Raw genomic sequence first — 23,677 nt, forward strand, 5'->3', positions numbered from 1 at the left:
TACTTATAATTTTAGCTATTATATTTCCAGTCTATGATACATTTAGACAATTTTTACATATTGTATTTTAAAAAGGTCCAACTTCATCCTTTTGCATGTTATTATCCATCTATCCCTATTTTCTTTTCATCTTTCTACAAAATTCCTCCAATTGGTTGTCTATGCTACTACATCTAATTCCTAGCTTCTGTTATCTCTTAAACCCACCCCAATCTAAGCTTTATCCTCACTCTCTTCTTCTTTTCTTTCTGCTATCATATTTTTTATATTCTAAAGTTTCTATGTGCTTAAATAAATGTCTCTTTTTATAGCCTCCTCTTGCTTTCTGGTTCCTCTATGTTTTTGTTTTGGCTTTGTTTAGTTTTGATTTTATTTTCTTTTGCCACTTGCATTGCCTCTGCCACTCTCTGAGTCATTTTGGGGTCTTTGTACTTGTTTATTTTTTCATTGTTTTGTTTTTGGGTTTTTTTTATTTCTTTGTCTCTGTTCTTCCCATTAGAGACTTAAGTAAACAATCTGTTATCTCTGACTGCTTATTTTTCTGTTGAGGACTAAAATGCTAATTAAGGTTTATGTGTGTGGTAGACTAAAGAAAGGCTATTTTATCATAGTTTTCACTGAAAGGAATACTCCAGTAACTCTCTTGCCATATATCCACTTAGAGAAATCCAAATAAAAGCTAAATGTAAGCAGAGCTGAAGGTGTCCCAATTCAGAACACAGAAATTGATGTAATTCCCTATTTTTAATTTGACACCTAACTTTGCCCTCAGACTTATTTGGTGTCTGCCAAATTAGAGGCTACTTTCAAAGAGTAAAACTTTAATTTCTTGTCGTATTTGGTGAGTGAGAGTTGCTGTTGTACAAGAGAGTGGAGGACATGGGGGTTTAACTGCTACTTATAAAATCTTTTTAAAAATTCTGATTTTAATCCCAACCACTTACCCTTCCATGGCATCATCTTCTCCCAGTATTCAAATGTAAGGTAATTGTTGCTTCCAATTTCTGGGCCTTGCTAGAATGCTGCCGTACAAATCAGGAGGCTTCTTCCTAAATTCCCCTTCTACAAACTTTAGTTTCACATGTCTCAAGCTTTCTCAGTGTGTTATCGATTTTTACAACTCTTTTTCACCTTTTCAGATGTTGCTGACATTTCATCTGCTGTCTTCTCCTTTTCCATTTTCTTTGTGCTCATGGAATTTTGCCTTTCAAATAACCTTAGTTTCTTTTTGTTGAGATTTCAGAGGGAGCAGAATTTAACATATATATTCAATCTGCTGAACTCAGCCAAAAGTCCGAGGCTTTTTGTATAGTCGTTTTTACTATCTAAAGTTGATTTTCCTGTGTACATAAATTATTTGTTTTGTATGAGTATTAGCTCAATTAATCAATAAGACCTATGGGGAGGGAGCTCTGAAAAAAAGAAAAAGATAAGAGTGAAAATTAATAAAAGATAATTATGAAAATGAAGGATTTATGGGCACAGTCTCTTCAATGACAGTGAGGATTTCTGCATAGTTGCATTCTTCTGTAGCCTCTGAAACAGAGACTCATGCATACCATCCTTTTATTCTCACGTTTTGTGCTCAAGGACCCTTCTAACAAGCAAAATGTACTCTACATGGGTAAATAAACTAATATATGTTAATCACCTGCAATAGACAAGCAAACCTCTAATATTTTCAAAGACACCAAGATATCTGCAATTAAAACCAAAGATTCTTCTCCTTTGCTGCCCTCTTCTGATAGCCCTAGGCACCGTCTCCTACTCCACATGTTGCTCCCCTTCTGTAGAGAAAAAATGGCTTGAAAAACATTGAAGAAGCTACAGGATTCCCTTTCTCCATAAATCTACAGATAAAGAATTTCATCTCCAGAGAGTCTTCCTTCTTCAACACTGTCTATCTAGCTTAAGTATTGTCTTGATGATAGAAAGCCACCTAACTAAGATATTGTGGAGGTTTGGAGATTTCTGTAACTTTCAGGCATGAGTCACCTCTTTTGAAGAACACCAGCCTATATGTATGACATGTAATTTCCCAAAAAGAAACTAAGAAATGTTCTGTCTTTTTTTTTTTTTTTTTTTGCATATATGTGGTCACATGTGGACTCTTTCCCCCTCCTGCCTTTCTTAGATTTCTTTTTTCCTTTAAGAACCTATTATTTCTTGGGCTGAAGCTTCCCTAAAAAATCATCCTTTCTTGCCCCAGCTTATCAGGGAGACATTGAGCATTTGCAACCTCATCTGCCACAGCTGTGTCTGTTAACACAGTATTTCCTCAGATGATATGGGACAAGGTCAAGGGGCTAGAATTTTATGCAAGGATAAACACAGAGACAATTTCATTCACCTCAAAGTTTACACTTTTAAAATCACAAATTTCAGGCATGACTGAGGAACTATGGTGACAGACTCTGTTTTCACTTTCACCATTAAAGCATCTTCTGTGAGGCATGTTTACTTTGTGCTGTTCTGTTGTGTTCTTAGAACTGATTTGGATGACTTTCACACTAAGAGTAGCTAGGGTGAGTGGTGGACAACACAGTAGTACTCTAGTTCCTGGTCCCTAAACCTGAGTGGGTCACAGAGTCAGATACTCAGCAGCTGGGCCCCTTGTGCAGCTCAGAGTTTGTGCTCAGTTCCCCCTGTGGTTCCTGTCACTGTGTCACTCAGAGCACAGTAGTACACAGCTGAATCTGACTCGTGGACAGAGGCTTTCTGCAAGTGGAAGGAGGTGGTTTCTCTATTATATGTGGCTTCAAAACCTTTGTTGATTCCTTTATCATTGGCCTTCATGGCTTTCAGGAGGAGCTGTGGACCTTCGCCTGGATATTGGACATACCAGAAAAGGGAAGGGTACTGGCTGGTTTCATAGGAGCAGTTCACAGTCAGAGAATCCCTTTCAGTGAGGAGCATTTGGCCTTCCGTCTGGGTCACTGAGTCTCCGTGGCTTCCTCCTGAAGAAAAATAATAATAATAACAGTGCCAGTTACCTTAGTGATGATCTGGGCTATATCACTTAGAAAGAAATTGTGGTTAAGGATTACATCAACATAATAGAACAAAAGACTCTAAGCTTTAAGCCCTATTTTACTTACCAAACATTAAGAGTAGTACAATCACTGGTCCTGGGAAAGAGTTCATTTTTAGAGCCTTCTGAGGTCCTTCGATCTTGACTCCTTAGTGTGAGAAAAGGTTAAGGTCACAGTGAAAGGACGAATGTGAGCTCAGAATTAAAGCAGGAAATGTGCATGTGTTAGGAAAATGCACCCCCTTGTGGGCAAGATACTAACTCAGAGGATTGTTGGTCTGTCCTCTCAAAAATCAGTCCTTTATCTTCACCTCTGGCTTTCTGTCTAAGACACCTGTTAGCTGTCTGATGGTCCTTTGTAAATCTAAAGAATAGTTGGTATTTCTCATAACCCTATTTTTTCCCAGCACACTGTCTGACATGGAAGCTCCAGACTACCACATTTCTGAAAGAATTCACTTTACTCTTTCTTATTCAGCCAATTTTGGCAACCCTTTCATCCATTGCAATATTATATAAGCAAGTTTTAGAATAAAATCAGAGAAATGTCAATAACAGTTGTTTAATGAATAGTATGTGATTTGGGATGGCAGAGACTTAAACTTATTTTCACTACTCTATTCCCACATCTAAAACAATGTTAAACACCCAGCAGGTAGTTAACAAACTTTTCTTGAATACACAAATGAATGAATAAATAGTCTTTGGTTGAGGAATTGCTACTACTTGAAACACCGTATTGCTTCACATTTAAGACAATTATAAGGTGGGAGGGATGACAAAAATAAGAAAATTATAAGAAATATAATTTAATAAAAGCTTTTCAAAGAAAAATGGAAATTCTATATTGCATATATACTGATTAAAAAGTGACAAATTCTTAGTATTGAGAAAATACAGTAATTAAAGTTATTGATTACCTATAAAATTATCTGGCTTTGGCCGGACGAGGTTGTTCACGCCTGTAATCCTAGCCTCTGGGAGGCCAAGGCAGGTGGATCACTCGATGTCAGGAGTTTGAAACCAGCCTGAGCAAGAGCGAAACCCCGTCTCTACTAAAAATAGAAAGAAATTAATTGGCCGACTAATATATATGGAAAAAATTAGCCAGGCATGGTGGCGCATGCCTGTAGTCCCGGCTACTCGGGAGGCTGAGGCAGCAGGATCACTTGAGCCCAGGAGTTTGAGGTTGCTGTGAGCTAGGCTGATGCCACAGCACTCTCTGTAGCCTGGGCAATAAAGCAAGACTCTGTCTCAAAAAAAAAAAAATTATCTGGCTTTACTTTCTTCTCTTTAATGATTCCCAGATAATGTGATTAGCCTGTGTGTATCAGGCAAAGTGTTCTGTGACTAAATTTTTAGTGGAAAGTTTGCCTTAAGTATATTCTCTACATATGTCCACCTGCCAGCATTGTTGACCAATAGTTATTTTTACCACAGGAGAGGATGCTCATATAATATGGATTTTCATCAAAAGACTAAAGAATAAACTCAATCTCAATTCCAGGACTGATAGAGACATGTCTGCTGATGTGCAGAATCATCTTACCACAAGGATGAAACTTCTTTGTATGTAAGAGTTAGTTGGTGATCAACTTAAAAATACAGATTTGGCAATCTCTCCACTTACTTATAAAATCAAAATCTTCAGAATTAAGGTCATAGAAATTAAAATTTTCCTCAGGTGGCTTGTGATGCAGCCAGTGTTATACAAATTTACCAAAGAACCTTTGGGAGCAGTGACCCAAGTGGACAGGCAAAGTCTCAGTGACGAATTTCCAGGGTCAGCATGGGAAAAGCCTCCAATTCCAACAGATTTTTAAAACCATTCTCTTTCATGGTAGTACTGAAGTCACAGTAGCTAAAACAAATACTGCTTACTCTCACTACTCTTGCTCATTCTACTCATAACAAAAATCTCTTAATGTTCACAGGACAAGCTTGGTAAGAAAAATGCCTTTTTTCTGCCAGGCCCTACTAACATTAATTTTTGAACATGGAAGTCTTTTTAATTGTGCTTCCTAGAAAGCTCACTCTACACAAATTTAGAGAAGGCAGCTACACTGTCCTGCATCAAGGTATGAACAATAACAAGCTGCAGACTTGGGTAGAAAATTTAGGTCTGGCTATTGGTTAGATTTATACTCACAGCTCTCTTTTTTTTTCCCTGCTACCCTGGATCAAATCTCTGTGATCAAGCAGTGTTTTCCTCCTTTTCCTGATTCCCTGCCTTGTTCATTGCCCTTAACCCACTCAACCTGAAGTCTAAGCAGAAATATTGAGTGAACAGCTTCACTTTCCATGATTTCATTTACTTTTTCCAAGGTAACCTTGTCTTTTGTGTTGTTGCAACCCTCCATTGCTTTTAGAAAGTGTGTTTTCCCAAACCATGAGCTCCTAAGGAGATGAATGTCATTCAAGAATTGTAGCAGGTTTGAGTGGAATATGGTAGAACTCCATGCTTAATGACCAAAAAAAAAAAAAGTTGCTTAAGCTAATTCCCAGCTAATAATAGACTTATTCACACTGCCTGACTTCAAGAGCTCAGAAAATCTGTTTCAAGGATTTGGATTTACCCAGATACATTAGTCAAAAGTCAGTCAGGAAAATAGAAACAAATCCAAACATTTAGAAATAAAGTTTCGTCAGAATGTGTAGTAAGAAAGGGAGCTCGGCAAGCTCCTGGTAGGGCGGCCCTAGGCCCAGGACCGGTGAGTGAGTGGGAGCGCCCCATACAGACGGAGGCCTCTGCCCTGCACACCCGGAGCCCTCGCTGTGGATGTTGGCTGGCAGGCCTGGGCCTTGAAGCAGCTGCGAACCTCTCCCAGACCCGGCCTTGGTGATCTAACAGCTGTGGTGGACATTTTCATATTGCAACCATTATTTTGTGTGTGCATTTGATTCCTCATTACTGTATGTATGGTTGACAATGCTACATACTTTTTTGAAATATCTAGTCTTTCTAGATGTTCTGAAGTGCCTGAAAGATGTTAAAAGTAAAGTTAGTGAAATAGCACATTTTGTAAATTTTTTTTATTAAAGTTTATATGAAATGTTGTTTGGGAGGAGGATGGTCAAACTGATACAGGAAGGTGGAGCCCAAAACTGGGGTCCACTTGAAGGCCAAGTGGGTTCTTGGCTTCGCTGGAGGAAGAATTCAAGACTAAGTCAACAGAGTAACGTGAAAGCAATTTATTGAAACAGAAAGAAAAAAGAAACATGGCTGCCTCATAGACCAAGCAGCTGGCAGCTAATTTTTATGGTTATCACTTGGCTGTGTGTCAAACAAAGGGCGGATTGTCCTGAGTTTCTTGGAAAGGGGTAGAGAGTCTCCAGACCTGGGGTTCCCTCCCATTTAAACCATATAGGGTAATTTCCAGGACTTGCCAAGGCAACAAGTCACGGCTCTGGTGGAAGTTTCCTTCAGCATCATAATGCATTATAACTAGTGTACAATCAGCAGTGAGCATAACCTGAGGTCTTTTCAGTGGCCACCTGGGCTCCAACTGGTTTTGGCAGGTTTCTCTACCTTTCCTGTTTTATCAGAGACCTGGGTTCCTGGCTTATAACTCTTTACTAAGTAAGGTTTGCAGGTTCCCTATCTCAGAAACCACCTCTTGGGTAGTGGACATTATGTTTGCGCACTGGTTCAGGGTAAGAGGGAGGACAAGGAAGTGCAAAGAGCTTCACGCCAGTGTCCTTATATTAATAGTAAGGCAAAGTGAACAATTTTCCCTTATGTCTATGCCTTTTGTTTTACTTATCAGTGTATATAGGATATAGAGAGGACAAACAAGTCCTAATTTACAACATCTAGTCTTTCTAGATATCAGAGTTTTGAGAAGGCAGTAAGTATGCAAGAAGAAGATATGCCTACAAAAGGAAGCCCAATTTATTTTGGATTATTGAAAGACAAAATGGTGAATGAAAAGCAAAACTCTCCTGTGCCAAGTCACAATTTCCATATCCAACCATTTAAAATGTATCAGCCTCAGACCAGCTCAGCGAGTCCCTGAGAACTTCCATACTGTAGAATAAGGGCACCATGGCTTCTACTTTCTCAGAATTCAAAATCTCTCAGACACAGTCATCCTCCCTAGAATTCTCTCTCACAAAGTTTGTGTTCAGCTCCCCCTGCAGTCCCAGGCACTGTGGCACTCAGAGCACAGAAGTACTCAGCTGTGTCACTCCAGTGCACACGGGGTTTCCTCAGGGTGAAGGAAGATTCGTCCTTCCTGACTTCAGCCTCAAAGCCTTTGATGCCTTTAACCAGGGTGTTCCCTGAGTAGTACTGAAGGAGAAGCTGGAGGCCTTGGCCAGGGTACTGGACATACCAGAAGAGATAAAAAGCTCCACCGTAGGAATAGTTGCATCTCAACTCCAGGGAGTATTCTTCAGAGACAGTGACATGGCCGTCAGGCTGGGTCACTGACTGGGCACCGGCATCTCCTAAAACATCAATGTTACATCATAAGAGCAGAGCAGACTTGTCTCGGAAAAGTATTTCTACTGAGATTTGAATCAGAAACCAGTTACTTCTGTGGAACTAGAGACCCTAATTGGATGTTACTCACTCAGGGCAAAAATCATTCCCAGTACTGGGATGAGCAACGGAAGCATGGCTGAGCAGTGGAGATGCTGCAGGCGTCTTTCCGAAAATTCTCCTCTTAGCAAGCAGGAAAGTGGCTTTGGAACCCAGCTCTTGGAAACAGGAGGTGTGAGTAAGGTTGGGCTAGACAAGTCTCTCGTTCCAGTATAAATACAAAAACTGCTGAGATGATCCTGGCTGCTTTCTAACCTCTGATTCTCCTCCCTTGTCACGTCTTCAAAGAACTCAGTGAGGGTGCTTCAGTCAGCCAGCTGCAGGAAGGAGGGGCTGATCAGAAGGTGTTGATCATAAATGGAAATAGGGATGTCTCGTTTGTGAAACATCGCCCTCTGGAGGCCAGATGCAGGACTAAAGATACAGACTCAGGAAGCTAATAGGTGCTCTCCTACTATTAATATTTAGAGAAATGTATCAAAAACTTCCACTGAACATGTTTCTTTCTTCCCTAATCTGTACTATGTCACCCTCTGTAATACATGACTCCAAGCTCCAATTTTAAAATGGGGACTGTCAAATAGAGGGGGAATTTACCTTACAGAGAAAATGATCATACAATAAATCTATCAGATTTTGGAGTCTATCAGCACCTTTTGTAAAATCAGTGGAGCCACTCTTTAAGTAGAGACATTCAAATCAACTTTTCTAAGCTGAGCTTTAGATAATTTGTGGCAGTAAGCACTAATGTGGGAGGATATGGAGATAATTATTTTGACCAGTAAAATTAAAAATAAGATTGGATCTACAAAATACCAGCCTAGAACAAGGGCCCTCACCTAGGAAAATGAAGTAAGATTATCTATGTCTACTTCAAGTGGAATTACAAATATTCAGTGACTTCAGATCAATAAATAATAGCAATAATAGTCAGATAAGTAAGTAAAATAACATTGCCATCCACTCACAACATGACTGGAATATTCCACTCAATTCTGGGTACCACACCTGAAAGGGAACATTGATAGATTTTAGTGTCCACAGTTAAAACTGAGTAGGCTGATGAAAACATTGCAAAATAAAACATAAATAATTTTTGACAAAATTAAGGACAGAGTGAAAATACAATTGCATTAACCCTGGAATCCTAGAAGGAGTACCATTAGACCAGAGCTAAAAGAAACTTCCGGGAGGAATAAAAGACATGGGAGCAGTTTGGTCATGAAATCTGACATAGACAACCAGCAGTTTTATTAGAGTGAAAAGTCAGAACTTGTAAAATGAGGGCAGTGTTAATTGTTGCCAATAGCAACACCATTCTTTGAAAAGAAGCTTTTTCTTCCTACCCACTTAAGCTTGTAGACCCCTGGAGTTAAAAAAGTAACGATCACACCAAGAGATCAATTTCAGGGAAAGTGAGAATAGAATAGAAAAACAAGCTGCCTGCCCTCAGGCCAATAGAGCCCTTTTTTCTAAGGTGAGGAAGCCTCTTTTCCAGGGCTGTGATTGTTTCTAGCAACATGAGATCAAATCTATCCTCACTATCCTCATTTTCTTGCTTCTTTTTGCCTGTATATTGTCTCTTACATATAATAAGTTGTTCGTTTGACACTTTATTTTTTTTTTTTTGAAGCAGAGTCTTACTCTGTTGCCCCACCTAGAGCGCAGTGGCATAATTGTAGCTCACTGCAACCTCAAACTCCTGGGCTCAAGCGATCCAAATCTCTCAGCCTTCAGGTAGCTGGAACTACAAGTGCATACCACCACGCCCAGCTACTTCTTTAAATTTTTTGAAGAGATGGGGTCTCGATATATTGCCCAAGTTGGTATCGAATTACAGCTACAGAAGACAAGTTCTAGTATTCTGTAGCACTAAAACCATGGTAGGGTGACTACAGTTAACAAGAACTAATTGTATATTTTCAAATATCTAGAAAAGGGGATTTTGAATGTTCCCAAGGCAAAGAAATGATAAATATTTGAGATGATGGATATACTAATTACTTTGATTTTATCATTATACATTGTATACATATATCAAAATATCACACTGTACCCCATAAATATGTATAATTATGATGTGTCAATTAAAAATAATTCTATAAAAATTACATAGTAAAAATTAAAAGCTATGTTCAAATGGAAAGTTAAAGCTTAAAAGGATTTTGTCCATCACCCACTGAGCAAATACTGGGTACCTACTATGTGCTAGTAGGCATTGTACTAGGTTTCTAGAAATAGAATGCTGAGATAACAATAGATATATTAATAGTTCTTGCTTTCATGGAACACTGAAACTAACCTAATGATAAATAATAGGAAGGTGCTTTGAGAGCTTACATAGGAGAATTTTATCTAGCCTGAAAACTGGGTGAGATGTCAGAGAAGGCTGTTCCAAGTGATAATTGAGTTGAGGTCTATAAATTGAATGGATTTTAAATAGAGGAATAAGGAGGGAAAATTCCTGGCAGGGAAAATAACATCTTGGAAGGCTCTGAGGAAGAGAAACCTGGCACTTTCAAGGAAATGATAAATGGTCTATGGGTTGGGAGCCTAGGAAAATGAAAAGGGCATTATAGTGAAAATAAACAAGAGACACAAGGAGGGAGCAGATTATGCAGGTGAGGATTATTCTGGTGAGGATTTTGGTCTATGTTAAACACATTGGGAAAGATTAAGAGTATTTTAAGCAGGGAGGTCATAGGATAGATTTGCATTTTAAAAGATCATCTTGGCAGGCTAATGTATTGAAAACAGATCAGAGATGCAAAAGTTAGAGTAGATACAGATATAACAATTAGGAAGCTACTGCATTCCTCTAGGTGGTGTAGACATGCAAAGTAGATAAATATGAACTATTTTAGAAGCTAAAAAAATCAATAGAACTTTTTATTTCCCTTTTTTCTCTCATACTTTGTCAATTTAATTCTCATCTATTTTTCTCAAGTTATGACTTAATTACTTTCTTGCTTCTTGGATTGGTTCAACTTAAATCAACTAAATAGTTTAATTTAAATAGTTAGAAAATCTTATTAAGACTAGAAGAGTTGGGAAAAATACATAAAGCAAACAGTTGCTTAGTATTTACTTAAATGTAGTTATTTCTTCCATTTTACCATGGCATGCTTGAAATTCTTGCTAGGGTTTAACACTCTGAAGTGGAAGCACATTGTCATACATAGGATATTTTTCCAAATTTTGAGTTGGAATAGTTGGCAAGACACACCAGAATTTTTATAAATCCTTGTGGTTCCAATGTGAACAATGATATCACCTGTGCAAAATAACTAAAATCAAAGATCATTTTGCCTTAAAATACATTTTGTGTGGGAATTGCATTTAAATCAGAGACCTTCAATAAACTCACAATCTCTAAATAGCTTTCCTATAAAAAAAAAAAAAAAACTCTTATGTCTCTGTAATGGCGTTATAAGAACATTGAATAAATTATGGTATAACAAAAAAAGAAAAAGAAAAAAAATCTTTCCAGGGAGAAGTAGCCATGGTTGAGTTAGAACAGTGCTCTAAAGCGACCAGTTTCCTTTCCATATAGAGAAGTACATAATAATAATAAATAGAATATTTTTTTAAAACACACAGAAAGAGCTGACTCCAAACCAAAAGACTTCTTACACGAAATCGTCAGGAATAGATTCAGAGCCCATCATCGAGAATCCAGATCCCCCACCCACAGCACTCATTTTGGACTTAACTGAAGAGCCACACACTCAGGCTTCCCTCACAGCCTTTCCTGGCTGAGCTCACCCTTAGTGGCTAGACCACAAGAATGTGGGAAGAGACTCAAAACAGGGGGCCTCTCCTGGAAGATCTCCTTTCCCAACAATGTTTTCGAGCAGCTGCAAAGGACATAAGGAAGATCTAGAGAAAGAAAGACCCCAGGAGCTTCTGGAGTTACAGAATGGAGAAGTGTGCCCAACCTGCATCAGACTTGGCAATTTTTATGTTAATCCATTGAGATCCTGTGGTTTAGTTATTACTACAGCATAACATAAAGTTACCCTGCCTAACCCAAAGAGCACGTCTTAGTACCCTGGAGTGACCAGATTCTCCCAGCTACTCTTTAACATTTGGAGAACAGAAGCATCTTATCCAATTGTCAAACTTTATTTCAATGTTTTCCAAACCTACAATAATGTGAGAACCTCTTTCAAGAAAAAAAGATATCAAAAACACTCAGCAGCTCCCTCTTTTCTATTTCTCTCTCATCTCTCTCTCTAAAATTTTTTTAAAACACTCAGCAACAATTTTAACTATTTTCAGATGTTACTTCAATATTGCAAACATAAAACTTTGTGCCAATATTGAGCCAATAGCATTCAAATTAACAATATTATTTTAATGTGATAGATGATGCTTTATTTTGTTTTTTATTTTTTGGAGACAGAACCTCACTCTGTTGCCCCGGCTAGAGTGCCCTGGTGTCAGCCTAGCTCACAGCAACCTCAAACTCCTGGGCTCAAACAATCCTCTTGCCTCAGCCTCCCAAATAGCTAAGACTACAGGCATGTACCACCATGCCCGGCCAAATTATTCTATATATTTTTAGTTGTCCTGACAATTTCTTTCTATTTTTAGTAGAGATGGGGGTCTCTTGCTCAGGCTGGTCTCGAACTCCTGACCTTGAACAATCCACTGCCTCGACCTCCTGGAGTGCTAGGATTACAAGGCGTGAAGATGTTTTATTGAAGTGATGTCAACAGGAAGTATTTATAGTACAAAATTTATATTCACATTTTATACACTTGCTAATCTTAATTTTGAGTATAATTGATAAGTGTTTGAGTCACTGTCATTAATCTTCTCATATTTTTCCACTTTGAAAGTAAATTCAGCCGGGCACAGTGGCTCACGCCTGTAATCCTAGCACTCTGGGAGGCCGAGGCGGGCGGATTGTCAGGAGTTCGAAACCAACCTGAGCAAGAGTGAGACTCCGTCTCTACTATAAATAGAAAGAAATTAAATGGCCAACTAAAATATATAGAAAAAATTAGCCGGGCATGGTGGTGCATGCCTGTAGTTCCAGCTACTCAGGAGGCTGAGGCAGTAGGAGTTTGAAGTTGCTGTGAGCTAGGCTGACACCATGGCACAGGCGTCTGAAGTTTGAGCCCAGGAGTTTGAAGTTGCTGTGAGCTAGGCTGACGCCATGGCACTGACTCTAGCCTGGGCAACAAAGTGAAACTCTGTCTCAATCAATCAATCAATAAATGTAAATTTATTTTTAATTTTGGAACTCTTATTAAAATGACTCATTCTTTCAACGATGCACCCCCAAAATACAATACTAAAATTTGTTAAAGTTTAGTTAAATGCAAAATTCTTCATTACATACTTATGTTACCTTTCTGGTAATAAACCTTTGCAGGTGATTAAAGAAGGGGCCATACGATAAATCTGCTTATAACATGACTCTGGTAGAGCTTCAGCCTTTCATTTCTTCTTAATTTATCATGCATATACTAACATATAAAATATAATACCTCAACTTTCCTACAACTTTTCTCTATTCTTGCTACTGTAAAACCTATGGTGCACTATCATAATCATATCATTTGGCCCGCAGTTGCCACCTCACAATTATATCCATATTAGAGCATTATAATTGCATTATAATTGCCCTGATACACAGTAATTGTCTAAGTGATACAAAATATTCTTTTTAAAATTTTTTTCAAGAATTATTTCGTATCCAAAGAAAAAATGTCAAGAATCCATGGAACTATCATACCTGCAGTCTCCTGTCTGATACCATCCATAAACTGATTATTCTTAAATTTTTATTTTTAGCATGGCTTTCTGTCCCCCGAACTCCAGACTTGTATTTACAACAACAAAAACACCTTAAACTTGACGTGTCTCAACTAAACCTCCGATCTTCCCCTCCCCAGCAAACCTACTCAATTTGCAGTCTTCCTTATCTCACTCCATTTTTTTTTTTTTTTTTTTTTTTGAGACACAGTCTCACTTTGTTGCCCAGGCTAGTGTGAGTGCCGTGGTGTCAGCCTAGCTCACAGCAACCTCAAACTCCTGGGCTCAAGCAATCCTACTGCCTCAGCCCCCCGAGTAGCTGGGACTGCACGCATGCGCCACCATGCCCGGCTCATTTTTTCTATATATATTAATTGGCCAATTAATTTCTTTCTATTTATAGTAGAGACGGGGTCTTGCTCTTGCTCAGGCTGGTTTCAAACTCCTGACCTCAAGCAATCCACCTGCCTCAGCCTCCCAGAGTGCTAGGATTACAGGCGTGAGCCATCACTCCATTCTTCTATTTGTTTAGGTCAAAAACTTTGGAGTCAGCCTTGATTTTTTTTTCTTTCATACACGCATTTAATACATCAGCACATTTTGTTGGTTCTACCCTCAAAATATATTCATAATTTATTCACTTCTCAGCCTTTCCACTGCCGCAGTACTGAGACTGTAAGATGGGTTCCCTCCTCCTGTTCAATCCAGGGGTCTGTCTGACACACGTTGTCCCTGTCAGATAACCACCCCACCTTATTTCACCGGGAGCTGTGGTAAGCCCTTGGGGGACAGCACAGCCACCAGCTCTGTTGACTGCAAGAGGTTAAGCAGGGTTTGGGTGCAGGAAGTGGCTGCCAGGGCACTGCCGTGTGTCTGCAGCACAGAGGTAAGCGGCTGAGTCTGCAGGCTGGGAGTCTGCGATATAAAAGGAGCTCTGTTTAAGTTTGGTGTCAAAGGTGACCTTCAGTCTTCCTTCCTGCTTTTCACCCTCATTTTCACGTATTAGTAGCAAGAAAACAAGTCCTTTTTCTGGATCTTGCCGGTACCACTGAAAGAATGCTGGAGAATAGCTTGTATAGTTACAGGTCACAGCGGCCGTTTCCCCTTCTTGGATGCTCAGAGCCCGAGGATTCTGTTCTATCTTTTGGCTATGCACCCCTAGGCAGAAACACAAAGCCAGAAACAGGAGGTTAGTCACTGTACTGACCCTAGTAAGAGTCCATTTCTTCCCACAGATATAGCCAAAGATGAAGCAGAATGGATACTGGCCCTTTCCCTCCATCCTGTGCACTGTGTCCCTGGATCTCTCTGTCCCCATCTCCAGGAAACCTCCAACTCACCATCCACTTGAAGCCACAAAACCACTAAAACACCTCCCAGGAATGGTTCCATTCTTTTCCCCAAGTGTGGCCTGAAACAGGGATTCAGCCTCCTCAGTCAAAAAGCCATTCTGTTCAGTGTAGTGGGTGTTACTGAGATTCTTCTATTCCAGGAGGAAGTTTCAGCCAATCAGTACAAGCCTGTTCAGTTCCTTACACACAAACACTGGCCTAATCCAACTACACGGTGAACTGTTTCAAAGCTGAGAAAGGCTCTGAGGGTGTAGGAAACACTGCCCTCTTGTGTTCATAAGGTTATTTACAGTAATGGAATGTGCTCTGGAGCAGAGCTTTATGAAACTTAAATGTGCACACAAGTCACCTGGAGATTTTGTTACCATGCAGACTCTATGTCATTAGATCTGGGGTGGGGCTGGATATTCCATATTTTTGACACGCTTACTGGTAATGCTGATACTGCTGGTTCTCAGACCACCCTTGTAAGTAGCAACTGTAGAAGAATGCTTGTTGAGTCTTACTGCATAAAACGGAATTTACAGTATGTTTTAGATACAGGACAAATGATCAAGTTTCCTAAGGTCTCCATTCCATTGCCCAGTTGTTGTTCCCACCACAATTGCCAGAGGATGTCATGTGCTCTAGGTAACATAAAGCGTAGGAGAACGCATGGCTAAATTCTAGGAAACTTCCTCAGATCCAGGGAGTGAGCTTCCCCTTTTCACCCCTATTGGCCTCTCCACAGGTAAGAAAAGTATTGTCTTGACTTCAAAAGGTCTTTCTTCTTGATGTTGTGGGGCTATAGTAAGTGGACATTCAGTTTAAATCAAGCAATAACTCAAATCAGTGATGGATTTTTCCCCCCATGTTCATGCAGAATATCCTCTGAGAGGACATTCAAAGTTGTTTTTAAAACACAGCAGTCCTCTGATACCTATGAATTTTTTTCTTTTCTACTTTGCTAATGCTGGGATAGATGTATTGTGGTCATTTCCTCAAATATATTTATGCCATGTCATAGAGAGATAGATGGCAGCTGAAAAGGTGGATAGATGGACAGATGGATGGATGGATGGATGGAAGAGTGGGCTGGAGTGTAGTGGGAAATCAAGTTGGAAGGAGGGTTTGGGTCTAGGAAGCATATTTTGAATGCCTAGATTCATTTGTAGGTTATTTATTAGCAAGCAAAGAACTATCGAGGCTTTGGAGCAAGTCAGTAATATTATGAAAATGGAATTCTGTACACTTAATCTGGCTGCTTGTCCACAAGAATAATTAGAGAGGTAGGTTGATAGATTTTGTGAAATAATAGCTAAGAGCTTGTGTTCTAGCCTTAAACAGATCTGGCCTTGAAACCCAGCTCTTCCATTTAATCTCTCTGAGTGAGCTTGAGCTAGCTGTTTAATGCTTCCAAGTGTCAATTTCCTTATCTGTAAAGGGGGATGCCACCAGAATGCTAATTACAAAGACTAGATAGGCTAATGTACATAAAATGCTTTGTATAGTGCATCGGACACATTAAGAACTCAATAAATGGGAATTGTTAATATAAGAAAAGGAATGCAACGGTAACTGCACAACCAGTCAGGAGGTTATTACTGCCTTCTCATTGTGAAATATAGGTGACTGAACCAAATATAGGTGACTGAACTTAGTTCATTGAATTTCAGAACTAAGAGGAATTTTAGAAATTTAACAGAAAATGATGGGTTGGAAAGACTTTTAATCAGATAAGATTCATATTTTGGAAAATGTATAAAAATATAATGAAAAGAGAAAATCAATACTTATCCTATGAAGTAAGGATATGCATTATCAATACCTTGGTGGACTTTTTTCCAACCTTTGCACTACCCAGATTTTACTACACTGTAGCAATCACACCAGTTGATATATTGATTCTTTTCAATTATTACTTCTCAATAATCATTATAGATTCTCTTTGTAATCATCATTTATTTGCTGCATAATATTCCATTCCAGTCATTACACCTTTCCCTTTAAGATTAGACATTTTGGTTTACAGTTGGAAGGTAATATACATAATTTTCCAAATATCTTCATAAATAATTATTTTTCTATGCATTGAGAGTTTTTTGGAAGACAGATTCCCTACAGAAAATTATTGCAACAAAGAAAATGAATATTTTTTAGATTACTGTCATATTTTGAATTATTTTCCAAAATGGCTTACAAATTTACTGTCCCACCAGAGTTTATATATTTCACTGCATCCTTTTCAAATTATCTCCCTTTTAAAATTACCATTCCCTTGGACTGAAGGTTTCACCAGAAAAAAAAATAAAATAAAATAAAATTACCATTCCTATAATTCTCTAATAGGTTTTTACAATTATTTATTTTCATTTTTGTAAATACCAGTAGGTTTAAATATTTTCCATCTGAGCCAGGTGCAGTGGCTCACGCCTGTAATCCTAGCACACTGGATGGCTGAGGCAGATGGATTGCTTGAGCTCAGGAGTTTGAGACCAGCCTGAGCAAAAGTGAGACCCTGTCTCTACTAAAATAGAAAAAAAATCTAGCCAGACAATGAAAAATAGAAACACAAATATTAGCCAGGCATGGTGGCATGCACCTGTAGTCCCAGCTACTCGGGAGGCTGAGGCAGGAGGATCACTTGAGCTCAGGAGTTTGAGGTTGCTGTGAGCTAGGCTGATGCCACAGCACTCTAGCTGAGGTGACAGAGCAAGACTCTGTCTAAAATAAATAAATAAATAAATAAATACTGTCCATCTGTTTGTGAACCATGCTGTTTTTCCTTGTGAAGTTGTCTCATTGTGTCTTCTGTATATTTATCTATTAACTTATTAATGAATTACTTTTATGTATATGAAAATTATTTAGAAAAAACAATCTGTTTTCAAATTAACAGTAAATCACAGCACACTATGGTTTAAATGTAATTTTTATACTTTTTATTGAATAAATTAGATTTTAATATTTATATAATCAAACCTTCTAACTTTTCCCTTGCTTTCTTCTATTGTTTTCAAGTTTAGAAAGTTCTTCCCATTCATTTGTTCGTTTAATACACATTTATATTTTTTACTAATGACTTTGTGATTTCATTATTTTAATCTCTATTTATTTGTTCAACCAATATGTATTGATTTCCTGCTGATTTTGCAATGCTTTTTTTTTTTTTTTTTTTTTTTTTTTTTTTTTGAGACAGAGTCTCGCTTTGTTGCCCAGGCTAGAATGAGTGCCGTGGCGTCAGCCTAGCTCACAGCAACCTCAAACTCCTGGCTCAAGCAATCCTCCTGCCTCAGCCTCCCAAGTAGCTGGGACTACAGGCATTCGCCACCATGCCCGGCTAATTTTTTGTATATATTAGTTGGCCAATTAATTTCTTTCTATTTATAGTAGAGACGGGGTCTCGCTCTTGCTCAGGCTGGTTTTGAACTCCTGACCTCGAGCAATCCGCCCGCCTCGGCCTCCCAGAGAGCTAGGATTACAGGCGTGAGCCACCGCGCCCGGCCTGCAATGCTTTTTTAAAAAATATTTAAATTCTTGCTTCTCAAATTATAGCAGTTTTGCCCCCAAGACAAAACATGAGCCAGGCATGGTGGCTTTAGCTTGTAATCTGAGCACTTTGAGAGGCCATAGCAGGAAAATCACTTGAGGCCAGGAGTCAGCAACCAGTGTGGGTAACATAGCAAGACTCTATTTCTAAAAAAAAAAAATTAGTTGGTGGTGTTGGCGCTTGCCTATAGTTCTAGCTACTTGGGTACTTAGGAGGTTGAAGCAGGAGGATCACTTGAGGCCAGGAGTCAGAAGTTACAGTGAGCTATGGCTGTACCACTGCACTCCAACCTAAGCAACAGAGTGAGACTCTGTCTCAAAATTTTTTACAAAATGGAAACACATGAGATAAATATGATGCATCATATGGGAGAACTATTATTACTGAAAAATTAGAAAATCAAATGAACTAGTAAATTATTTAAATGATTATGTTGCACTGAAGTTAGTGTAGATATATTATACAATAAAATAAAAATGATCATTCAAGTATTTTAAAATAAACACGAGACTGTTTGCACTTCCAGCAGCCTACTTTGATCTACTGCATCCCCATCATCCAGATTTCAGGAAGGAAGAAGATCATGTTCATTCTCCTTGCTCTGTGGGAATGCTTCAGTAGGAAAGTCTGAGAACCTGACTTAAACAATTTAATTTGAGGAATAATCCTGTTCTTCTCCATTGGTTTGTAATTCCTCTTTTATCCTATTCAAAATTATTTTTTATTTGAGTTTATTCCCTGTTTTTTGACTCTTTGTACTAATTAGTATTATCATTATTGGCTATCTATACTAACCCAGTAATATTTTTTACAGCAATCACAAATGAGTTGCCATTCACTGTGACAAGTGTCCCACTCATTGTTCTTCTTTGTCAAAAAAAAAAAAAAAAATCATTCATTCAGCGTTCTTCAGTGCCTGGGATGTGGCCAGCTCTGTTCAGTGCTGAAGATACAACAGTGAATAAAGCAAAACTCTCTGAGCTCATGAGGTATGCATTCTAGAAGAGAGTAAAAGACAATATAGAGATAAGTAAGTAAAATATTAGATGATGATGAATGCTGTGGGTAAAATAAAGCAGGAAAGAAGTATGGGGAGAATAAAATCATAAGAGTTGTAATTTAAATAAGATTGCCAGAAATGACCAGTGAAGAGAATCTTTTGCTACTTTGAAAAGTTATGAGAAAACATGAAAATAATGGATACAAGGCCAAAGGTGGCATATACTACATTTGAAGATGGCCTCAACATTTCAGCATGATGGAAAAAAAATAGAAAAGTGAAAAAGAAAAGCTTATTTTAAAGAAAGACAGCTTTTGATTTTGGACATGTTCAATTTAATGTGCGTCATGATATACAGACAGAAAAAGTGGAGCATACAGCTAGAAGTAAGAAAAAGCCATATCCTGTGCATCTTTATCCATCTAGGAGAAACACTGCTAATATGTCAGTACCCATTCAAAATTAAATGATGAAGAGTACATGCCAGGATCATCCTAGGTACTTCACATACATTATTTCAAACATGTTGATGGATCTGTGCATCGGTGCATTTTATCTGGCCCCTTTCCTAAATTTACACTGATAAAACATTAAAAAGAGTGAAGTACACACAAGTACTAGACCCAAGGAGGAGCACAAGACATAAAAACTGAGAAATTTCTTCAATATAGCATCAGGGAGATAGGCTTGAAGGATAGTCCAACAAACCCATGAGTTATTACCTACCTGAAAAAAGCCCACCTGAGAGGTAGAGACAATTCTCAAGACAAATGAGCAATTAGCCTCAGGCTTGTAAAGCAAGTGACCTGGGGCCTGGGGAGTAGGGAGAGATCCAGGGATTGAGGAGTAAAAGTAATGAAAGTTAATTCTGATTACAAATTATATGAGGAAGAATGGGCTTCCATTTAGTAATAATAATGATGACATTAAGAAATGTGGTATATGTATACCATGGAGTATATTCATCCACAAAAAACAATGGTGATTTAGCACGTCTTATATTATCCTGGATGGAGCTGGAGCCCATTCTACTAAGTGAAGTATCTCGAGAATGGAAAAGCAGGTACACATGTACTCACCATCAAAATGGCACTAACTGATGAACTCTTATGTACACATATGGTAGTGACATTCATTGGATGTCTGGCAGATGGGAATGGGTGGGGAGGTGGGTAGATTCACACCTCATGTGTGAGGTGTGCCCTGTCTGGAGGATGGCACTCTTGTAGCTCTGACTCTGGGGGGGCAAAGGCAACACATGTAATCTAAACATTTGTACTCCTATAATATTCTGAAATTTAAAAAAAAGAACAAGTTCAAAGATAGTAAAAAAATAAACACCAACTCTTCTCTATAAGACATTTCAGAAAGTAAAGATCTGTTTTTTTAACAAAACTTTTAACCTCAGAAGCAAAAGATGGTTTGTTTGCATACCATTAGAGGCATACCAAATAGCATCATTGTCATTTTTTAAAAAAACAAACTGTTAATTGTGGGTAACCAAACTACTCTCCCTGTTATTAATATAATGATGCAGTCATATAAGGAGATGGTGACATAAAGTTAATTCAGGCACAGAAGTGGACAGTGCTGTGGAACTGTCCAGGGAGTGCTTCAACTGGGGTCTCAACATGGGTGATGTACAATTTGACTAGCAACATGCGTCTTGGCCTCTGGCTTGGCAAATCATTCCAAAGCAACCCTGACCTTCTTGTCTGCTCCTGAAAGAGTTAATAAATCCCAGTATCATCAGTGCTAAAAGAAGCCTTAACTATCAATGTCAGAAACACATAAATGTCCCTTTACAATGATGTGAAAATAGAAAAATTATGGGACAAATGAAAAGATTCAGCACTTCAAGGAAGAAGAGAGAACTGGAGAAACAGAGCACAAGTAACTGATGACACAAATTATTCTTAGACCAAGAGAAAATGTAAGACTTGCTACATTTAAAAGCTGTCTATTTAAAGAGTAATATCTGAGTTTAGAAAAATGATTCTTTCATTACAAATATGTGGGATGATTACAGAAGAAATAAAATAACATCTTATAAAATCACTCATGAAATCAATAAAAATAGTTTTTATAAGACTTGAAATTATAAAAGATTCAGGCTGGGATATAATATTAAATAGAAATAAATTGAAATGAAAGTCTATGTGATCCCAATTTTTAATTTTAATAAAGAAGGAATACCAAATGCTAGCCATAAATTGTCTGGGTGATAGGATTATAAAACATTTTAATTTTATATTTTATGGATTTTTCCTATATCATCTAGTTGATATTGTCATAATTAGAAAAAGTTAATAAGTACTATTACCAAAAGATAAGAAACTCAAGAAGGGTATTCTCTGACATTGACACTAAGTTGTCCTAGGTAGGGGAGAAATCTGAATGGTACTCATAAAGTCAGCCCTGAGAATAGGATATTTAACTAAGAGACCATTAATTCTCAAAAATGTTCTAAAACATGCTAGGTCATTTTGAAACTGACTTTTTAGGACATTATGTAATGTCCATACATTAAAAATACAATACAGTAAAATCCCTGATGTGAAAGTCTGTGCCAAAAAAAGAGTGTGTCTTCAGCCCCAGTCACAGGTTTGAGTACAGGCTGCAGGTGCCTGGGAAGCAATGTGTACTCACTGCACAGAAGTAGACAGCTGAGTCTGCAGGTTGGGTGTCTGAGATGTGCAATGAGAGATGTTTCTCCATCTTATTCAATAGGACAGAGAGTCTTCGTTCTTGTTTCTTGTCCTCATATGAAAAAATAGTCATAATCAACTGGAGACCTTCTCTAGGTCCTTGCTTATACCAGTAGAAGTAGGTGGAGGTAGTTTCTGTGTAAGTGCAGTTGATAACAGAGCTGTCTCCCTCTTGGACACTCAGGAAAGGACTCTGCTCCAGTTTCTCTCCTCTACTCATACCTGTGCAAAAGGAAAAGTCAGAAAAGATCATCAGGTCATCATTCTCCAGAGTTTGCTTTTTTTTTTTTTTTTTTTACTTTTAGCTGAAATAATTTCAGGCAATCTTCTAATGAGTATTTGCTAAACATGCTGTTCTCCAAAACCTCTCAACTCACAGTCCAGCTGCAGCCACAAAAACAGGAACAAAGGTCCAGTAAGTGTCTTCATTGTTCTCCCACTGGGACCTGCAGTCTCCAGACAGAAGAGCTACTTCTATGATCAGGTTATCTCTCCCTTGCCCCAAAGCAGCGGTTTCTTAAGCTGTCTACACAGGCATCTACCTCTGTCTTTACTCTCACAGAAGCCAACCAAAAGGAACCTTTCATGAACTGTATTTTGCATCAGCAGAGATGCTCTGCCATCTTGTGGTCAGATCCCCAAATGCTAAACCAGCTGGTCAAATTCTCTGTTATCTTATAAAAAGATTCTGACACACAAAACAGCAAAATGTCAAATAAAGTTAAATTCCCCATGTGTCTCCAGTCAAAACTTGTGAGGATTAGGTTTCAGAGTGCCATTTCTTCTCAGCACACTACAGAGTCATTTTAAATAAATTTGAAGAAGTTAAAGGTTTTCCATGTTTATTCAACAACAGACTTAGGCTATTTGAAATCAAGAAAATACCATGATTCATAATGAGTGAGATGTGCACCATCTGGGGGATGGTCATGCTGGAGACTCAGACTTGTGGGAGGAGGGGGGAAAGGGCATTTATTGAAACCTTAAAATCTGTACCCCCATAATATGCCGAAATAAAAAGAAAAGAACAGAAAATACCATGATTCAGTCTGCAAAGCAATTGAGGAGTCAAATTGTTCCTCCTAATCCTTCTACTATTTTTTGAATTGGACAGAGAATCAATCACCCAAATCAACCATCTTGGTTCAGCTCCCACAGAGAAAAACTCTTTGTAAAGGTAACATTTCAGCATTAAGAGTGGAGTAAAAGAGGTTCACTAAGAAGGTCAGATGCACATTGTTGCAGGCTCTGCTCCTCTGAGCCTAGTCTTGCCCCTGATCTTGCCATTCCCAGGAAACTGACAATGCCATGGTCAAAACATGACTGTTCTTTTAGTAACAGTGACTAAATTATACAGTAAAAGATAAAAGGAGGGAGACAGGCTTCCATGAGGTAACAATATTAGTCCAACAGAAGGGATGAGATTAGTTTGTAAATTATAATGAGAAACCTGACATGCACTCTGAAATCTTTTCCTCTGGAACAACAGATCATCTGAGATTATGGATTTGTGGCTTACTCCTTGCAAAGTATTGACATAGAAGAGGAGAAACTCTCAGGAAACATCAAGCTGAAGATTGAAATAATGTAAACAAACATGTCTCTTCCTGTGTGTTTTCATTTTTTTAATGTCAAAGTGAGTGGCTTGTCCTCAAATTGTTTACCGAATATGTACCTCAATTTCCCCTCCTTTTACTTTGGACACTGCTCACTTAGATTCCAGACCCAAAAACTTTTTTCTAGATTTT

At 38.3% G+C, this 23,677-nt stretch overlaps 2 gene segments (V, D, J or C); both read right to left on the minus strand.

The window, feature by feature from the left end:
- Positions 1-6,989: 6,989 nt before the first annotated feature.
- Positions 6,990-7,862, minus strand: LOC109730531 (T cell receptor alpha variable 8-3-like). The segment is given in 2 exon segments: positions 6,990-7,480; positions 7,606-7,862. Coding segments are annotated over 2 exon segments (399 nt in total).
- A 10,549-nt stretch (positions 7,863-18,411) lies between these two features.
- Positions 18,412-22,499, minus strand: LOC142871389 (T cell receptor alpha variable 5-like). The segment is given in 3 exon segments: positions 18,412-19,219; positions 21,871-22,151; positions 22,307-22,499. Coding segments are annotated over 3 exon segments (432 nt in total).
- Positions 22,500-23,677: the final 1,178 nt, after the last annotated feature.

This window comes from Microcebus murinus, chromosome 6, assembly GCF_040939455.1.
Source record: "Microcebus murinus isolate Inina chromosome 6, M.murinus_Inina_mat1.0, whole genome shotgun sequence".
Lineage (NCBI taxonomy): Eukaryota > Metazoa > Chordata > Mammalia > Primates > Cheirogaleidae > Microcebus > Microcebus murinus.